This window comes from Phaenicophaeus curvirostris, chromosome 1, assembly GCF_032191515.1.
Source record: "Phaenicophaeus curvirostris isolate KB17595 chromosome 1, BPBGC_Pcur_1.0, whole genome shotgun sequence".
In the NCBI taxonomy this organism is placed as follows: Eukaryota; Metazoa; Chordata; class Aves; order Cuculiformes; family Cuculidae; genus Phaenicophaeus; species Phaenicophaeus curvirostris.
The window spans coordinates 188,689,363-188,708,788 of record NC_091392.1 but is presented as its reverse complement, the minus strand read 5'-3'; the positions used below and the strand labels follow the sequence as shown (position 1 = coordinate 188,708,788).

General features: G+C 37.3%; 1 protein-coding gene across 1 annotated transcript in view; it reads right to left on the bottom strand.

The window, feature by feature from the left end:
• Nucleotides 1-19,426, bottom strand: part of MIPEP (mitochondrial intermediate peptidase) — a 66,218-nt gene that overhangs the window by 11,731 nt on the left and 35,061 nt on the right. Inside the window, exons 15-16 of the mRNA XM_069883182.1 lie at nt 16,754-16,828; nt 12,211-12,330 (exon numbers count right to left, since the gene is read on the bottom strand). Coding sequence (XP_069739283.1) covers nt 12,211-12,330; nt 16,754-16,828 — 195 coding nt within the window. The remainder of the gene's footprint in view (nt 1-12,210; nt 12,331-16,753; nt 16,829-19,426) is intronic.

Genomic DNA, 19,426 nt, shown 5'->3' with positions numbered 1-19,426 from the left:
CTGCAATTCAACCAATCAAAAGCTACAAGATTGTCATCTCCACCCTAAGACGGGTTTTCTAGGCCAGATGGAATTTGCCATGAGTGAGCAATCTAGCCTCTACTAGTAGCCTACACGATTAATTTAAAGCAGGAGCAGCAAAGTTAAGGAGATGAAAAAATGTCACCAGTCAGCAGTTTTCCTGTGGGTCTTGATGCATGATGCAAATTCTTAGGACTGATTAACTTTTTTCTTCTTTCCTTTAAAGTAAACACCAACTGTATCATATCTCATTGTAGTACAAGTATGTGAAAACATTCGGCTTGGATATAGATTCTCCATTTTGCTCTGCAAAGTATTGTGGTTGCTGTGTTTATGCACAGTTTTTCTAACTAGTCCCTTAATTATAGCCACAATCACTAAACTAAGAGCACATTTTGAAACAGATCAAAGACCCTACATTTTTAGAAGACTGAGCAGGAAAACACATCCATTTTTATTTTACTGTATAGTAAGTTTTCAAAGTTAGTGTTAAAAGTTTCAACTTAAAAATTAAACTCTCTCAGGAACATGGAAAGCTTTGCTGATGAATTGCTTTCATATAATCAGAAATTCAGATAACTTCCAGATATATAATTTCAGTGAAAAATTCAAATTGCTTTTTCTACTACAAACAAAAAAAATTCTATGAGTTTGACATAGGGAAGAATATTTCTATCTCCTCCATCATAAAGGAATTAATTAAATGCATCAAATAAGCTGTAACTAGGACAGTATGTCTTCCTCAACACCTCGGATTACACTGTTCACACCAAATGCTCTTGCATTTAATCATCTGCACCTAAAACAGTTCATCTGTGCTTCCAAGATGATCAAATACTCCATTCATCAAGTTTGTTGAAATTCTCTGGATCACAAATAAGCAAGGAGAAAAGAAGATATCAGCAATCTGCCCCAGACCAAAAGATTGTTTCAGAGTCCGTACCTAAAATGGATCTCAGTGCCCTCTATTCAAATAGAAGACATTCTTTATGATCTTACTTTTATTAATATAACTAAGAAACTCCACATTGCATCCTTTCATAAGGGAAAAGGAAAGGATATAGAATGTCTAAGGAAAGACACTGCTCATCTCTCTCTCTGCATCTGAGGAGGCTCTCAAATATGTTGAAGCTGAGAATTCAAAAATTCATTGGCAACAGTACAGTATCCAAAAAAGCAAACAAAACCACAGGATTAGTCAATCCATCTTAAGACAGATGTCTAAGACAGATAAGCTATTGATGACTTTCTCTTCTTTTATCGGAACACATAACTTTTAGATAGCTTAAGTTACATGACCGCCACCTTCAAAAGCATAGTGCAACTAAGATTGTTTCCCTATTGCCAACAGCAGTCAAGGAAATCTGATTATGAACACTGCTATTTCCTAGTGAATTCTGAAGCCTATATTTGATTTTTTTTTAACCAGTACAGATTTTTGCCACTCTAGAAATTAACACCAGCATGTCATCATTTCCTGTCACTATTTTATTCTTACTCCTCACAGACAGTTTCTGACCAGGAACTACTAGCGTTCAGTATTTCACCATTACCCAGTACCTACTTCATTACTCAAGTGCGTTTTCTGTTTCTATGCTGTTTTACCAATTAACTTTCCAAAACTGGACTTACCTACCTGTGAACAAATATTTAAACATTAAGACACAGCCCCTACCCTAATTCACAAGGAGCTACCTGCCTGCATTAAAAAAACTCCTCCTACTTTATACAGATGAGATTACAATCCAGGCAATAAAACATTCAAAGAGCCCTAGAATATATAGGTTAATTCTCCTTTAAAAAGTTCTATTATCAATAACAAATAAACACATAACTGTAAATGTATATAAACCTAAGTGGTTCCTCCTTTAGCATAAAACTCCATTTCAATAAAATTAGCTATAGATGCAAAATTACTTGATTTCTTGTGTTCTTCCCAATGCTAAATGATTTCTCTACATAAAAAAAAAAAAAAAGAAAAAAAAGAACAATTTCCCTTTGGAAAGGGTAAAGGCTAGACATGTAGAAGTAGGGCACCTCTCCTTATTAAACACTGTATTTTTGGTAAGCAGCTAGAAAGTTAACAAAGATTCTGAGTAACCACCTACTCCAAAAAGTTCCATGATCCCATTCCAGGAGTTTATAAAACATTGCATTTTATAGCACAGCCCACGGGTTATCATAATATGCCATCCACAGGTCATGTTCATGCCTGTTTTTTACCTAGCACAATAGACTGAAATATAGCTGTGTGACTGATCCACTGCAGTTATTAAAGGGGCCCTCTTTCCACCAACATTATCAATCTTCTCTTACACTATGTCTGAAATATTTCCAAAATTCCATGTGCAATGGCTTTCCATCCCATTGTGTAACAAACAAAAATACCTCACTGATACTTTTGTATTCTTACACCTTACCAGGATTTTTTTTTAAGTCCCAGTAGGATACATTCTTAGGGTAAGATTCAGTTCATTTCACTTCAGCTACTAGAAATCAGGTGTCTTGCCCAAACTAGTCACATAGGCATCCTTTGTAGTCAGAGAACAGAAGTATTTATCCTGTTATCTTTGGAGAGGATAAGATTGCTGCTCTAGGTTAAATCTCAATAATTTACTACAACTTCTATCTTCTATTTAAAAGTTAATCCTCTTCATTCATTTTAACAATACAGCAGGATCAGTTAAGCTAAACTGTTTTGAAGACTACATCAACTAATTTAGGATTCAATTATTTAGTTTGAATTCTAAATTTAGAACTGTTAAGATTATCACAAAAAATAATCTGATATAAAAATATAGATGTGATTCTAAAACTACAAAACCAAAAGGAAAAAAACCCTACAGTAGCTTAATATATACTAAACTAGCATTTGTTTGTGGGTAATCATTGTTCCGTGGAGTTCCACTAATTACATGGAATCAGTGCTACAAAATCCTGCTACAGCTTTTGGAAAGGAAAAAAAAAAACCCTACAGAAACTCTTGACTAGTGCTTGGACTTCCCAAAATACTCTTTCAACAGTGTCTGCTGTGACTTCAGTTACTTCAAAGTATATTTAAGTTCATTTTGCTTTGCATCTTAAAAGAAAAAAGCAAAAGTGAGAACCTGAAAAGGTCCAACACTAATAAGAAAAGTGTTTTCGTCATTTAAGTCTCCTAATTACAAAATGCGTGCTACAGTAAATACATAAATGAACAAGCTGCTGAATAGTTTCCACGAGGAACAATATTTGATGGAGATGATATCTGGTGCCCTCTTCCTTCTTAATTAAATTCTACTTCTGGCAGGAAACCCCATGGAGGAGCAGCCAAGTTATCTCCTTCGGGGGCTGCTGAGTGGAGGACCCCTGCGTCTGGCACTAACTTGATATTATTGCTTATAACAAGCTCGAATTTAACTGTCAGCATGGGTGGAAAACTCCAGAGTGTCATGAAGAAGCTCTAGGCTCTGGTATCTTAGAAGCCAGATGAGAACAGTGATTAGCATGGAAACCACTACAGACTATTGCCCTCTGGTGAGACCAAAGTTTATCAGAGCTAGTGGACCTCAAGGACAACACCGCCCTGGCATGCAAACAAGCACACAGAGTTAGCACGGATTATGTTTTCTTGGCACTGTGTCAGCCACTCATACAGTGGGAGCTGGAGATGGAAAGTAAAGAGCTGCAGGTTACAGGTCAAGAACTAATAAGCTACTTTTCAGCACAGAGAAATGGTTAACTTCCTGTGGGGTGCAGATTAAAGGGATGCGCTCCATTTAGCTTAGCAAGTTTCCCGTTGCGATGTACTAGCTGCACAGGCATAATACAAAAAAAATTTTAAAAATCAGAAAAAAAGTGCTCCAGCAAAAGAAAAAGTTGTATTATCTGGTCTTATTTTTTCATTTGACTCCACTTTGCATTTTCACGTTCTTCACACCCTTACTCTGTCCCAAACAGAAGTTCAAGATCACTTTTCTCTAAATTCAAGCAAGATACTCAAAGAATGTCTCAAAGAGATTTCACAGCATGGAACTACATCAACATCCACTCATCACATCGAGAAAATTTCAGTCTCAGTCACTCGTAACAGTGACACCCAGAATTAGTGTGCTCATCTAGTTGAGTTAAATGCCCTTCTCTGAAGGGCTCCTATGCTCCCTTTCCCAAAATAAATGAGTCTGCAGTTAGACAAGCTGAGAAGCTGCCTGGTAAGGCTCCACTATTTTTCTTGCCGCCCCTCCAGTAATGGGAGTGAGCAGCACAGCACTGCTAGCAGAAGCCTGGACTGTGGCTACCAGGCTCTGAAGCTCAAGCTCTGCCGCTGGGTGCACTTATTCTGGGGAGGGCCAATTGTCACGTAACAGCATTTATTCTCCCACTTTTCATTTAGTTAATGAGTAGTTTAAACTGAAACGAGAAAAGGATTTTCACTATGCTTTGCAGCTCCAAGTATTCACTCTTTTGTTCTGAAATAAATCATAGATATTTTTCCTTATTGTATTAATTTGTTACGTAAGTTCACAGTGGTTTGAAGATCTCCTCAATTCATTCTCACTTGAAAAAACAGTTTAATGACTTTTGGAGTGAGGAGTTTGCAAACAGGGCCAGTAACTTGCTCTGGAGAAAAGCTAAGAGCACTCACTGACTGGCAGAAACAATTCTCTCCATAGGTATGCAGCAGCTTGCTCGGTCAACTTACTTTCTGTGTTTTTGGCCTCAGGACCTCTAAGTTTTATAGAATTACATCATCATCATTCTGGAGTTTCACAATAATAAAAAAAAATCCAATAAACAGCTTTAAAGCCACTTCCTTTGCTGCAGTTTCTAATCTTGTTTAGAATAACAGAAAGTTAATTTCAAGAAACCACATCTTGTGCTGTGCCCTTACCTAGCTTAACGTCAATACTCTCTAGTTTTTCAGTGTCTTGTATTTCTTGTTAGGAGTGGGAGAGTGCACAAAGTAAACCAACTCAGAGACACTGCTGACATTTTAGAAAGAGAGTCAAGCAAGAGATTAAGATTTCAATTTATAACACTTCTGTGTTTTTATTATAAAATAATAAATAAATCTAGCAAGACAAGGAATGTAAATATTTTTGCAGTTATTTACAGTGGGGACAAGGAAAGGAATTTAACATGCAATTAACCACTTAGGTGCTTCTGGATAGGTACCATATGGTATTTGAATTACTTAAATTAAATTAAAATATTTCATTTTTATTTATAAACTATAAATGCATTTGAGCTGCTTATAGCAAAATCATTTACAACTATTTATTCTTCACCCTCTTCTCTCCTCCCCATAAAGCTTTTGGGGGAAGGGGGACACAGGAGATAATAAATAACACCAACATCAAAAAGCTGTGTGTATGATCTGCATTGATCTCCACAATTCTTAAAACTTGGATTAAAACATACAAGAGATATGAAAATTGATTTTATATTCTGCCCTTTGATTGACCTCTGGACAATTTGAGAGCCAGCATTACTTGTAAACTTCATGAGTAAAAATAACATGCAGTCAAGAGAACCCCCAAATTTGTCATTCATGTTGTAACACACAACACGCATATACGTACATATGAAATATGCACATAGACTTCTACTATCAATTAATAACTTATTACTGTTGAACTTTTAAAGATCCATAAGTCCGAGACAACTAGAACCAGATCATCACAGTCTCCTTTGGGTACAGACTCACATTGAAGCCCAAGGCTTTTGGTATAAATTAAATCAGTTTTGAAGTATTGACCTATTACTTTAAAACAAACATTATGAATGCTCCTTGAGGTAAGCTCTTACAAAAAACAAGAAATACTTTAAGCAATGTTGTAACTGCAAAATATATTTGCCAGTACAACTTAATCATGCAAATTACCTGTGCCTGGAAGATAAAACAGATACTATTTTCCACTTACAGTCATTTACCATCTTTTGTCAGAGCCACTCAGACATGGATTTAGGGGATCACAGTTCTAATCCTGAATCTGCCACAAACTGCAATAGGAACTTGAAGGAACTACTTTATTCCTCAATCTCAGTCTGCCGCCTCATGTTAAGCAAGGGTCATAATACTTGCTCCCTCTCTCTTTCTTTGTTTTGACTGTCCAAGAAAGGACAATCTCTCACTACATTTGACAAACAGTTCACTTCAGGCTCTCTGGCCTGTGTTTATGGCAACAACATATTCAGTTTTATCTATCACTATTAATTATAGCTCCAGTACTGCAATCCTGGAAAAAAAAGGAAACAAGATGTGTGAGAACAGAAATATGTAAAACTAAACAAAGTAATTTGCATATGTGTATATATGTCTTAGATATTTCTAAAGCATATAGAGCTATTTCAAAATACTACAGAGATGTATGTGACTACTTCCTGCGCTGTTCCGTAAAACGCTCCGCTACTTGTAAATGCCATCTCTAAAGTATGTTTGAGTTTCATAGGGCTAATACTCACAAAAAGAATTCCCTTAAAAGTGCTTCGTATCTCATGATATCTGTAAACACTCTGCTGCTTTAGAAAGTTGCCCAGTGAATAGTGTCATATTACTACCAGAAAACAAATCTCCAGAATATTTGCTATCAGCATTTTTTTTTATCATAAAATTAACTCAACTCCAGAAAGACAGAAACCTAAACAAACCTTGAAGTGTGACTTTAAGAGCTTTTGAAAGTCCAAGCATCTACTTTAATACTAACCTCAGCAGGGCACCAATCTTTCTGAAATGGCTTTTAGCTATTAATTATTTATGGAACTATCACTTTGCCAGACTTTGCTGTGCACTCCTTTATTAATCTTTTCCTTAGACCCAAACTCTTCAACTTGATTTTATAGTATACTTTTAAAAAGGCTCACATGAAAACTAATCCTGGGATTTGTACTTTATGTAAACAACTTTGGTTTCCAACATGACAAGGTAAAAAATTACTTTGAAGGGGTTACACAAACTTCAAAAGGTTGAGTAATGACACATGACATCACCTCTCTTCAAAACACACCCAGAAGTAGAACATGAGCAATATCAGTGCCTCTTCAAGCAACTGAAGAGACAGAAGTGGAAAAGCAATCTTCTATCAAGGCTCTCTGTCTTTACTATGAAATTTATGTCTGTGATCTACAATAGTGTTTTCTTTAAAACTCCATGTAAGGGAGAACCTAGATATACAGGGTGTAAGCTTCCACCTTCAACAAACGAGGGAAAAGACTGATGAGAGTTCAAAAGATTAGGTACTAACCATAATCATATTTGCTGTAAATGAAACCACTTTTTCCCTCCTACTATCTGCTTACTCATAAGAAACAAATTATCACAGTCTCAATTCCAAATATATTTTCTTTCTTAAAGGTTTTCAATATCAGAACAAACATACTCATGTATGTCTGTATAATTTTCTCTTTGCTAACCAAATGAACTCCACTTCCTCAACTTTCCTAACAGGCCGTGTTTCCAAACCTATTATCTTTCCCAAAACACTTCTCTGTATTTCTTTCAGGTTTTCTATGTCTTTTCAACAGGTAGACACCTACTGCAGGACACAACACTACCCACTGCAAAGTCGTCAACTTCAAATACTAAAGTACATATTAAAACAAAAAATCAGATTTTATTTAACAGCATTCTATGAATAAAAACAGACTCTTCAGGCATTTATTGTTCTTTAAGTGCTTGTGTATTTAATTGCTTTCCTAATGCAAACTACTTTGGATCCAAATTCTCTGGTTCATTTAAAGCCTCGTTTTTCATGATTTCTGCAATCTTTGACAACTGAAGGATCTTCTATAAATATTATAAATAAATTCTCATCCAAATTATTAAAAAAAACCACAGAACCAAAGTAATTCCTAGGCAGATCTCTGGTGGCTTCCACTTAAAATGCCCGAGCTTGAAACTAGGCTTTCACCTGCTCTTCCAGCATGCTTTCTAGATATTGCCTCAGCCACATCTCAGTCGTTTGCTTGCAGAACCGTGATTTGCAAGTGTCAGAAAGCTTGCCAAGTCTAGAGTTCTGCTATCAAAAACTTCCTTCCTATTTCCAAGGTCTATCAATTTCTTAAAAGTGGATCTTTTTCCATCTCAGATGTTTCTTTACAAAACCATGGTTATTTTGTTTACTTGATTGTTCTCAAGGTGAGAATAAGCTGCTCAAAACTTCCACAATTACACTTTTAGCTCATTAGAGTCTTATGTTTTTAACACTTATATCACTTCTACTTTTCTAATAACCTCCTTTTCTCAGATATTCAAATGCACAACCTTTGTGCCACTTAGATCTTTTCAACATCTTATGAATAAGCACCATAAATTTTATTCCCTCATCTTCAACCCCGTATAGGTCATTTAAAAGCTCTTTGCCAACAGCACCAATTCTACCCTTTAATTGTTTTTTCTCATTTCCTTTAACATACCTTTCAATTTTGCATAGGTTCTAAGGTTGCATTAGTTTAACTTAACAAATACAGGACAAATTTGGGAATATTTTAGGTTAAATAAATATGAAGTGAAATCACAGATTAAAATTTAATAGTTACACAGCCACTACTTAGCCTTCCTCATCAATAATTTCAAGATTTATGTACACCACTTGAGTAAAGTTTTCAGAATTCAAAACCACTTCTACCTCCAGAGGTTAAGGGTTATCGCTTATTTATTTTAAGACAGCTGCCTTATCTCTTGCCCAGTCTGACTATTTATTCTTTTTTTATGGTGTTCCTGATACTCACATGAAATGTTATACAGGACCAGAATTATAACTACACATTAGCAGTCACTCCAGAGACCTAACCAGAAATCCTAAGACAACAGATGCCACAACGACACAGACAGCAGGTTCAGTAACAAGCTACTTCCACTCAAACTGCCAGCCAGCCCTCAGAAGGCTGAGGAATAGGCCTGTTAAAAACAATAACTCTCCACTGTGCCACCGCTTCTTTAAGCAATCATGATCAGTACAAGACCAAGATTCAGAACATCAGAAATCACTACCTCCTTTTTTGTCATCTGGCTTATCTAACATAACTAAGGACAAGGTCAGGACACATTCAAACTCCTAGGAAAAGGCTCCTAAGAAGGAAAACGAGGCACACAGCTGTTCTGCTGCTGTCATGTGTTCTTCCAACTAAATAAGAAGGTGGCTTGGGCACACAGTGACAATGTTTGATGTAGAAACTATTTTCTTTCTGTAGACAAGCTAGTTCTCTCTGTCTAGTGACACCTCCTCTTCAGTGAGCCAACCTCCCAGATGTCTTTATATAGACCCTCTTAACGAAATCCTTGTGTTTTCAGCATCCATGACAAACCATATCTTCCTGTAGTACCTGACAGCCTCCCTAAGCAAGCATTCCAAATGTTAGGTTGCATCTCATCCATTGATTTCCTTTGTCAGGAACATGACAGACAATCCCAGCAAGTTCAGACAAGGATGTAGATGGAGCCTTCCAAGGTCAGGATCACTGTCTGGGCAGAGTCCTCCCCAGCTGCAGGAAGAAGAAAGACTAACAACCACATTGGTGATATACCATTTTTCATGTGCTTCTTCCCTCTAGGGCAACTATAACAATACCTGCCTTGTTTTCTGTTGGCAAACTTGGCTGGCTAACAGATTTGGTCTCACAGGTGCTTTGGTCTCTGCAGTCACTAGTAGCCATAGGCCATTAAGAAGTTCTCATACTGCAAAAGAAACCAGCACTCTGGACTCAAGTATATAAGCATAATTAAACCTGTAACTTGATGTAAATTTTAGGCCACCAGTAGAGGTGATCCTTTTGAGTTAGTATGTACTTGACATGCTACAGCAAAAAGGAACAGAGCACATTATTTAGTGTTCCAAAAAAATCAAAAGACTCCCTACATACCGACATCGTTTCCTCTTATCAAATATAATTATAATGAAGTATGTTGGTTAAATTCCAACACTGCACTTTGTCTTCAAGTATCACACAAGAAATTTGTCTGTTTCTGGAAGGAAAGGCCATGTAATTTTAAAAAATTCAAAAGGAACTACTTGGCAGCAATCTAAAAAAGAACTCAATTCACTGTGCCTCACTCTTCAAAACCGTTTTTCCACACAGTCACAAGTCAAATCAGCATCTCCCACCAAGCTTCCAGACTAGAATGAAGAAAGGTGTTTATTGTAAAACCACTTCATTATTGGAAGGTCTTTCCTGTCATGGCAGGAGGCTGCAGCTCCTGCTATCACTGCAAAGCCTTTTTACCCCATGTCTCATTTTCTGTTATGATATTGAACAAAAACCCACAGCAGGAGATAGGAATTATTATGCTTGGCGCAGGACTAACAATAGCATATCATTAAGTTTTGATGACTGTCTCAAACAAAGGTAGTTTTCAAGCCTGAACTTGGGGGACAGGCAGGGGACAGATCATAGGGAGAAACTCTGATCACATCTCAGGTTGATCAAAGGGTCACCTGATACTTTTAAAAAGCCACTCTGGGCATCCTGGAGACAAAGGTAGAAGAAACATGGGGAGATACTCTAAAAGCAGACAGTGTTATCAATTGCAAGGCAGGCCACAGTACATGGAAACTCACTTCACAAGAGACAAGAAATAAGCTACGATTCAAAGACACGCTGGGGCAAAAGCAGAGAGCTGAATTCCCCACAGTGAACAGATTTTGACACCAAGTAATTTGGGAAGCAATGGCAGGGAAATGCATGGTCACTATTGCTTGGTTTGCCTTGCTTGCTTAGAGAAGTCAAAAGGAAGACTGCTTCTTAAGGCATCACAAGGACCCAAGAATCCAGCCTGTGCAAAATTTCTATTCATTTTCCAAACTCAGTAACACATCTCCTCTGGCAACAAAACCACCAGACTCTACAAAAAGAGGCAGATACATTTCCTTGCCCCCTTCCGGTCAATTGTCAGCTTCCAGATTCAGTAATAGAGCAAAGAAATCCCAGTGGAATTTCATCCTCCAGGAGCCAGCAGCAAACCCTGTGTACTTTTGAACAGATAAGCAATGGCCAGCCAGAAAATGAGATTTACATTCTTCACGAAAACAAAGTCTCATGGAATGCTGTACCTCGTGGAGCTTTGTGCTTCTGTCCATCTGCAGTTTGTTCCATTCTTTCTTTCTGCCTCGCATGTGGCACTAGCTTCTGCAACTACCTCTGTCAACACAGCCAATGCTGCCCCAATGCCTGTAAATCTATTTGAATGGCAAATACAGACATCTGCAGGATTTTTTTCCCCTACTATTCCTCCTACTGCTGGCACGTAAGACACACTATTTGCTGAGGATAATGCTTTGTTTTACCTTAAAATAGGTATCACCACAAAGGTAACAGCAGCAGATACTTACTAGGTGTAGTTGATGTGCCTCGTTTTTAAAGTATAACAAAAAGATGAACACAAATTGTCCTGTTATCTGAGCTCTTCTTCAGAAAGATAGAAATTCCTTTGCTGAAGATATCTGCTGTGACTTTAGTTCAGAAAAAGAATTTGCACATGAGATTGGAGCCCATGTACATTCAGAGGGTATTTACTAAGCTTACTTGCCTGTCAAGATCGGTCAGAGGGCATTATGGTTTATCAGGAGCACAGCCCTGACAGACAATGCTACTATAGAAAAATTATATTAATACAGTGAGGATCTTCACTAAGGAAGAATCACCTTTACTCAACACCACTAACTTAAGATAAACAAGCCTGACTTAGCAATTCATAATTGAATCTAAACCCACAGAGAGCAGATGAAATTCAAATAATCAAAATATTTTTTCTCTGCCGGCCATCTGTGCACCTAGCCAAATGACAGATGAAAATAAAAGCTGATCTCTTACGATCTTTCTATGTCTAGCTCTGAAATTATATCAAAGGAAGGAATATCCTCTCTTTAAAAAATAAAATATATGAAAACCTCTTTAGTTTCAAGACATTTATGTTTTTAACTGGAGTACAAATTAAACTGAAAACATCATCTTAAATTCAGAGGAAAGAGTAGCAAAGGACAACAAGCCAAATTAGAGACATTAATAACTTTACAGAGCGCTAATGTTCTTCTAATGTAATTTTTCACTAGGTTTTACTGAAATTTAAATTCTATTACAGTTCTTGACTAGACAGACTAATTCTACATTCAACAAGTGTAAAGAACATAGACTTTCTGACAATTCAAAAGTTCACAGTACATTTTGCTGCGATGAAGTTCCAATCTAAATTTGCTGTAGTATGTTTCTACTCACTGTGTTAGGTACATATGGCAATCCATAAATTCTCTCCTGGGTTTCCTTTAAAATTTCCGTGGTTGACTTTTTTAGAGGATGTTTCCCATGGTAGATTTGGTCCAACGCAGCATAAAATACCTGAAAAGATAAAATACTGGCTTATCTTCAGCACATGGCATTGGCATTTGAAAACCAAATTGACAAACAGAAAAAAATGGGAGAGAGACAATAGGTAGAGGGAAGAGTTTAAATGTATACGGTTTTGTAAATCTTCTATTTTTAGTATAACATACAAGGAAAGAAACAAATAATTGAACTATACCAACCACCACTGTTGACCTACCATGACCTACCATAAATCTGTGTTTAGGTCACCGAGAACACTGTCAGTACTAAAGTCACCTGCATTTTTTAATAAAATTAAGACCTGTCCCTAAAGCATTCCAGCAATTTCGTCTTTCAAAAGGACATTTTTAAACAGATTTAATTAAAAGGATTAAAGGTATGTGAGGGGACACAGCAAAATAAGCTGTTCCAAGACACGTGCCAACAGCCATAAGAACACATCACACCCCCAGGGCCAAGTTATGGCCCAGGCAGTGAGCTTAAAAAGCTGGACATATTGCTGCTGATGTCCCCAAGTTTCTGCTAGAGTATTCCAAGAGTGTAGTACTAAGACAGATGTTTCTTTCACTTTAGCAGTCACAATCAGAGCAATAAATTCCTGCAGTGTAAGCTTAGTCTGCGATCACACTGCACTAGGAGGGTACTTTGCCTGAGGTAAGAGCTGGTTCATACCAATGTTTGTGCAGAAGCATGTGAGCTATGTTAGCACACAGGTGCATGACTAAACCACCGAGTTGTCTGGAGATCAGGAAAGCAGAACCAATAAAAAGACTTCAGGCAAAGACAGCACAGCAGAGTATCTGGTACTTTAACAGCAAACATGAAATAAGCAGGGATAGAAGACTGTGGCATGTCTCAGAGTGTGCCATCACTGAAAAAAAAGCAGCATTTTTTTTTCTTTAATATGAAGATTCCCTGTTCTGTGGAAATGAGGGAAAGAAGGAGACATCTGTTGCTGTGCACCATGGGATATTTTTGAGAAGCTGGGTGGATCCAGACATTTCAGCCAAACAGGTCAGGCCACCCTGTGGCAGGCAAATTCCACAGAAAAATTGACAGTAGGAAGCCCAAAAAAACTTTTGTGCAAGCAACAAAGCAAATGATTTGGCTAGAGATTCATAACCAGTCACATTCCTACAGATACTGCAATACTATCCCCGATAAGATAAACACACTGTTTTAGGAATTACAACCATGAACTGGAGAAATTTTATGGAGAAAAGGCTGCTTGAAGGCATTCTCCATCCAAGGACAATGGATGTTTTATGCAGCCTAAAAAACACAACTGCCCCAGCCCATGAAAAGAGTCCTTATGAAACCTGGGTACAGAAATATCTTGAACTCTTTAACTATTAGAATTCAACGTTAGAGGAAAGCTTGATACAACACACACAGCAAAATATGACTGTTTCTACAAAACCATATTCCTTCTGTTTGAATACGTTGTCTTCTAATACACAGCACCTCGATAAATTCTTTGACAGTGTTTTCAGATGATCAATGTGACAGTTGATTTTTTTGGGGGGAAAAAACTGAGGGTTATAAGGAGAGCAGTGAAGAATCCATGATTTGCAGGAGGCAATCCTGAATTTCTTGCTTGCTTCCTACATGGCTAATGGGAAGAAAAGAGGTCAGTAATAGCCATACTCGCAGAATCAGTCATTAACTACTTGACAAGTTTTGTGTCCTATATACTGACACTAAGCAAGAGATGGAAGCACTTAAAATTGCCTTCCACAAACCCAGAGTAGGCAGCAAGTATCTGTTGACTGGATAACCCCATAAAGACTCTGCATCAAATGGTAAACAATAATAACTACACTTTTTTTTAAAATAACTAACTTTGAAGTGGTACTTAAAATTTTCCATCATTATATTGATAAAACAAAACCCGCAAAAAACGTAAAATAACTCTATACTAGACTGGATAAACTACAACAGATTTTACTCTTGTCTTAGAAGACAAAGAGGCTCAGCAATACCTTTCCTTGTTCTTTTCATCCTCAGAGCTGGTCTCTAGAATCCCAGTTCATTATTTTAACAAAGTTTAACAAAAGCTACAGCATTTATGGTAGCAAGGATGACCGAGAACACGAGCAACTGCATGCACCATGAACAGGACTAAAAATTACTTAAGTCATAGTCCTAGAGAGCTCTTTCTCTTGGCACCCTACATCTTCGTGACTCAGCAGGAGTCACTTCACACCAACTTTCCTCTCCTTTCAAAAACCACAAACCAAACATCAGGAATTTCTGCATCTGATCACCGGCGTAGGCATCCTACTTCAGCCCAGCCTTCATCCTCTTTTTTCTATGTCCCAGATTTAGTAGGGTACTGGCCACCTGGAAAGCTCAGCTAAAAAAAATCATCCATCCCTCTAAATAACTTGAAAGAATTTCATATCAATAAGCATTCCCATCTACAAAACACAGTTCTGTGTGTTTACACAGGCCTTTCAAATGGGAAAAGGAGACAAATCCCAGGACCATAGGATTTTAGGACATACTGCTGAAGAGCATGCTAACACTTAACATTAAGCAGTAGCTAGAGGATGATTACTAATTTCAGTAAAACACATTTCCCAAAAGACCTAATAATATAAAAAGGCCATCAAATAGTTATCTACCTTTATACCATCTATTTTGCACTGACTTTGGTACCTACCTACTAGTTTCACTCAATTCCAGCTCTGTCTACCTCCTTGTTTGCTTAACGTTATTATCATAGATTCATAGAATAGTTTGGGTTGGAAGGGATCTTTAAAGCTCATCTGTCCCTACACCCCTGCAATGAGCAGGGATATCTTCGACCAGATCAGGTTGTTCAGAGCCTCATCCAACCTGACCTGGAATGTTTTCCAGAGCTGAGGCAACCCCCACCTTTCTGGGCAACGTGTGCCAATGTTTTACCAATTATTAATACATAAACTGTTAAGCATTTTCCAATGAAGTTACCACTGACTGAACGACTCTGAGACTTAAGCCTGCATGGCAAAACCCTTATGAGACCATGCATGAATTCTCCTATCTTTCCTCTTGAGTAACTGGTTAAAAGAGCTGGAAGAAAATGCAGAGGCATTATAGTTATGATGAAATATCAGCATAATTTTTTATTTTCACATGCCAATAAACTTATTTTCAGAACAGACCACAAAAGAACCTTTAGGCATTTTCCCCACTTCAGTGAAGTTTGTAAGCAATCTTCTTTCTTTCAAAGGTCACACATGGCTTACATAACATCTAGTCATCAATAAAGAACACACCCTTTGCAAAGTCTGAAGGAAAGGTATTAGGGTCATCATTCACAGTTTTTTCAGGTATATACATAAGTAGTACACATATACTTTGGCATTTGCAGATTGAAATGTTATGATTCTCTTCAATGAATTACTGCACTTCAAAATCTGCCTAAGTAACAATACACACTTCTACAAAGCAATTAGTGAACTCTATATATTTGCCATGCAGTCAGCTTCTCTGGGACATATTTTTCTGAATTAATAAACAGAATGTCTCTGCCAGCCAGTCTCTTTGAAACGAGTGCATGCTTCTATGGGCATTACATTTGGAATCTCTATAAATGTGGTGCTGAAAGTAGGAAATGAATAACACTATTCAGTGTGGCACTGTGGTCGTTTGGCACAGGCTGAGACTGGTTCAACTTCAGTTACACAAGAGTAATTTGAGGACAAGCAGCCTGCTTAATCACTGCATCATCGCCAGCATCAGTCAATCACTGTGTGCCTGCGGGAATTTAAGACCAGCAGGAGTGGGTATCCTCTCCCCTGTTCTAAAGCTATGGGGTCTGGAGTCACTCTGGGACAGACTCTACAGAGACCCCAGGAGCAGCTGAGGGCCAGCAGTGGCAAGGGGGATTGCACAGCCCACCCCATGGGACCAATGCAATGATTGCTCCTTGACTTCTAGAACCTCCCCCACCACAGGACAGGGAGGCCATGTCGCTTGTTAGTGTACCCGTGACTGAAATTGTTCTTGGTACCCAAGTCCATTTAGGCCTCACACTGTCAATTTGGTTTCAAACCTTCACAAGATTACAGCAAATACATATAAAAAATTAAAAGGAGACATTATGTCTACACACAGCTGTGACAGACACACCAGAAAAGAATGGGTGCATGTGAAAACACTTGTTCATCACTCAATATTAATTCTGATTATTCAACTGTTTTCAAAAGCTGTAGTTTTCACAGTATTTTCCTACAGATTCAGATATTATGGTTTAAGCAGTCAGCACAGAATACATTCACAAAAACCAAACATGAAAATTAATATTAAAACGACTTGATGTTCACTAATTTGCTGACGGTTAGATAACGTATCTAAATTAAAACAAAAAAATGGTACAATTAAAAGAATTAAAATATGTTCCCCAAGGTCTGGGTAGAGAGTAGAGACTAGAATGTAAAGAACACACCTGGAGTTGCATATCAGCTGCAGCACACACCTTTTTGGACTCACATAGTCTTGACACCATGTTTTTTGGTAGTGGCTTGAAAAAAAAAGTTAGAACATATTTAGAACTGTTGTATATTTATAAATAGCATGCTTAATACTAGAAAAGGCTTCCTGTTGGTAATAAAAATATAATTGAAGTGCTCTGCACTGAGGAAGGAAATCTTATTTACTAAACAAAACACTTAATAGGCAATTAAGGCATCAGCAGTAATTTACATAGCAATCAAGAAATCACTCTTTCTCAGTGTTTGCTTTCTATAAATCAGTCCTATGTTCCCTGATATGCCTGTTAAAAATACTATGACTATCTTTAGAGACAAAGAACAGATGGGGCAGTTGAAGTCCTATCAGGTCATCCTGACTAATCTTTAAAACCAGACACTATAGTAGATTCTCAGATTGCTCTTTGAGCATAGTTCAGTTAGATTTACACAGAAGCCCACATAACTTCCATTGATCTGGTGGGGTTTTCATAACTTCAACTGGGACAGCATCACACCTTCTACCCTAACCCACATTAAAATGTTTCATCATACTGAGCCGTAAATATCTACCCTTTGAAATTTTCAACAAAGTTGAATTTATTCCACATCTATGGCAATAAAATTATCCGTGTCACCACAAGCTGAAAGCCAGAGACATTTTTCAAGTCTTTAAGCAAATTCTTTTTGATTTCTATCCAGACGTCTGAAAGCACATCCAAAGAAATTTTAATGCCAAATTTTTAAGAACATCTGTATGCGAATGCTTGACCTTACAATTCTTCTGCTGCTTCCTGAAGCTGTTCAATAGATGTTTTGCCTAGTAAGTATGTTCCTTTCTTTTGCCAGCAGTTTTATTAACCAAAAATATAAAATATGGTTAAAATAACTGGGTTCTTGCTAAAATATTAAGAAAGCTAGGACAAGTTGTACACTGCAATACAGATGTTTGGTATTACACCGAACTCTAAAAGCATATCTACACTTTTACAGTGCATTGAAGTGGATGAGAAATAATACGTGAAAGTCTACGGATCCCAATGGCAGAGCCATATGTATGGATTCTGTGCAAACTATATGACTTCAAGACAAACAATATTAATGTTCACAGAATAAAAACCCAACTCCAGAAAAGTTACACATAGGTGAGGGAAATGCTATCAATTAACTCTGTGGAATCTGGAAGTTACAGCAGATATGAAAAATTCTCAAGATGCACAGCTGTTTTACGCAGTAGCTTGCCAAGCCTTCTAAACCTCTTCACTAAGACAAACACTGGCTGCATCAAGAATAGGATAGAACAACATCCAGTATTTTGCCTGTCATAAATGTGCACCGCTGTTAAATTTCAACACAAAAATGAACCAATGAACATGATGTCTACAGTATATCATTGTTAGGCCACTATTTATCCTTCCCAAACAAAAAAATTCTGTTTCAAATTATATGATGATTTTAGACTACTAGAGTAAGAGTAAATGGGTAGTTACCCATAGTAAGTAGCTGACTAAATCCATACTGGATTTAGTACTGCTCAAATTACAACTTAATTATGTAGAAAAGTTATTAAGGGCAGAAGCAAAGTGGAAACAAAATTACAAATGGCAAAAAGTGATTTGGTTAGGCAATTCTCCTGGCTCTATGAACATTTCTTGTCTCATCTTCTTGCACAGGCACAGTGAGACATGCACTTCAACGACTTTTCATCCTGGTACTTAAAGCACATGTGGGTTTGCAATAACACAATTTCAGTTGTCATGCAAGAAATACATGACCTATAGAATTTTGAACAGGTTTTGTTATTAAGCATCAGACCTATGAGAAAGTTTTGGCAGCTTTTTGGAGGTTTTCATTTTCTAGTGAAGTAGTGCAGAATGGAATTAAGCAGAACTGATTTCTTCTAGGGGCGCCTATATTTTGGATACAGTGAAATATCAGAAAACTGGATGAGAAATCTTAAATTGTGATTTGTTGGTCTTAAAAAAACTAAACATCCAAAAGCTTGGCAACAGCAACTATGCATATTCTACATGGTTATAATATAAGAAAGTTAAAGCCAACAGTACTCCTAAAAGTAGGGTCAAACCAGCTATTTCAACGTAATGGATTTTCAGTTTTGGCTGCCTCTGCATTCACCCATTTCTTCCTTACATTCTGCTAGAAGCATCTATCCTATTCTAAACTGAACTCCTGCAGGGAGACACAGAACAATCATCAATAATGGACTAAAATCTCCTTGCACGGGAGATGGCTTAACACAATCTTCTAGAGACCAAGTAAAATGTAGGCAACACCAGAAGCCTCCAAGAAAATCTTTTTATCTTTTTTTACATTCGACTAAAGCTCTACTGTTTGAGCAGATTAAAAATCAACTGGAAACTAATCACTCTTACAACAATATCTATTGACAAAAAGACACAGGAGAAAGATTAAACAACAAAACATTTATGTCTATCAGTGTTACTGATCCAGCTCAAAGATTGTGTTGTGATTACAATTCACAAGCCAACCAAATATGGCCCCAGAAAAAGATTGCCAAAATTAGATTAAATTGCAAGAATGATAAAAAGGAGATATGTTATTTTCCCCAAAGCACCTCTGGGATTTTAAAATTTTAGATTTCAGGGAACTAAAATTAGACTCCAGAGAGT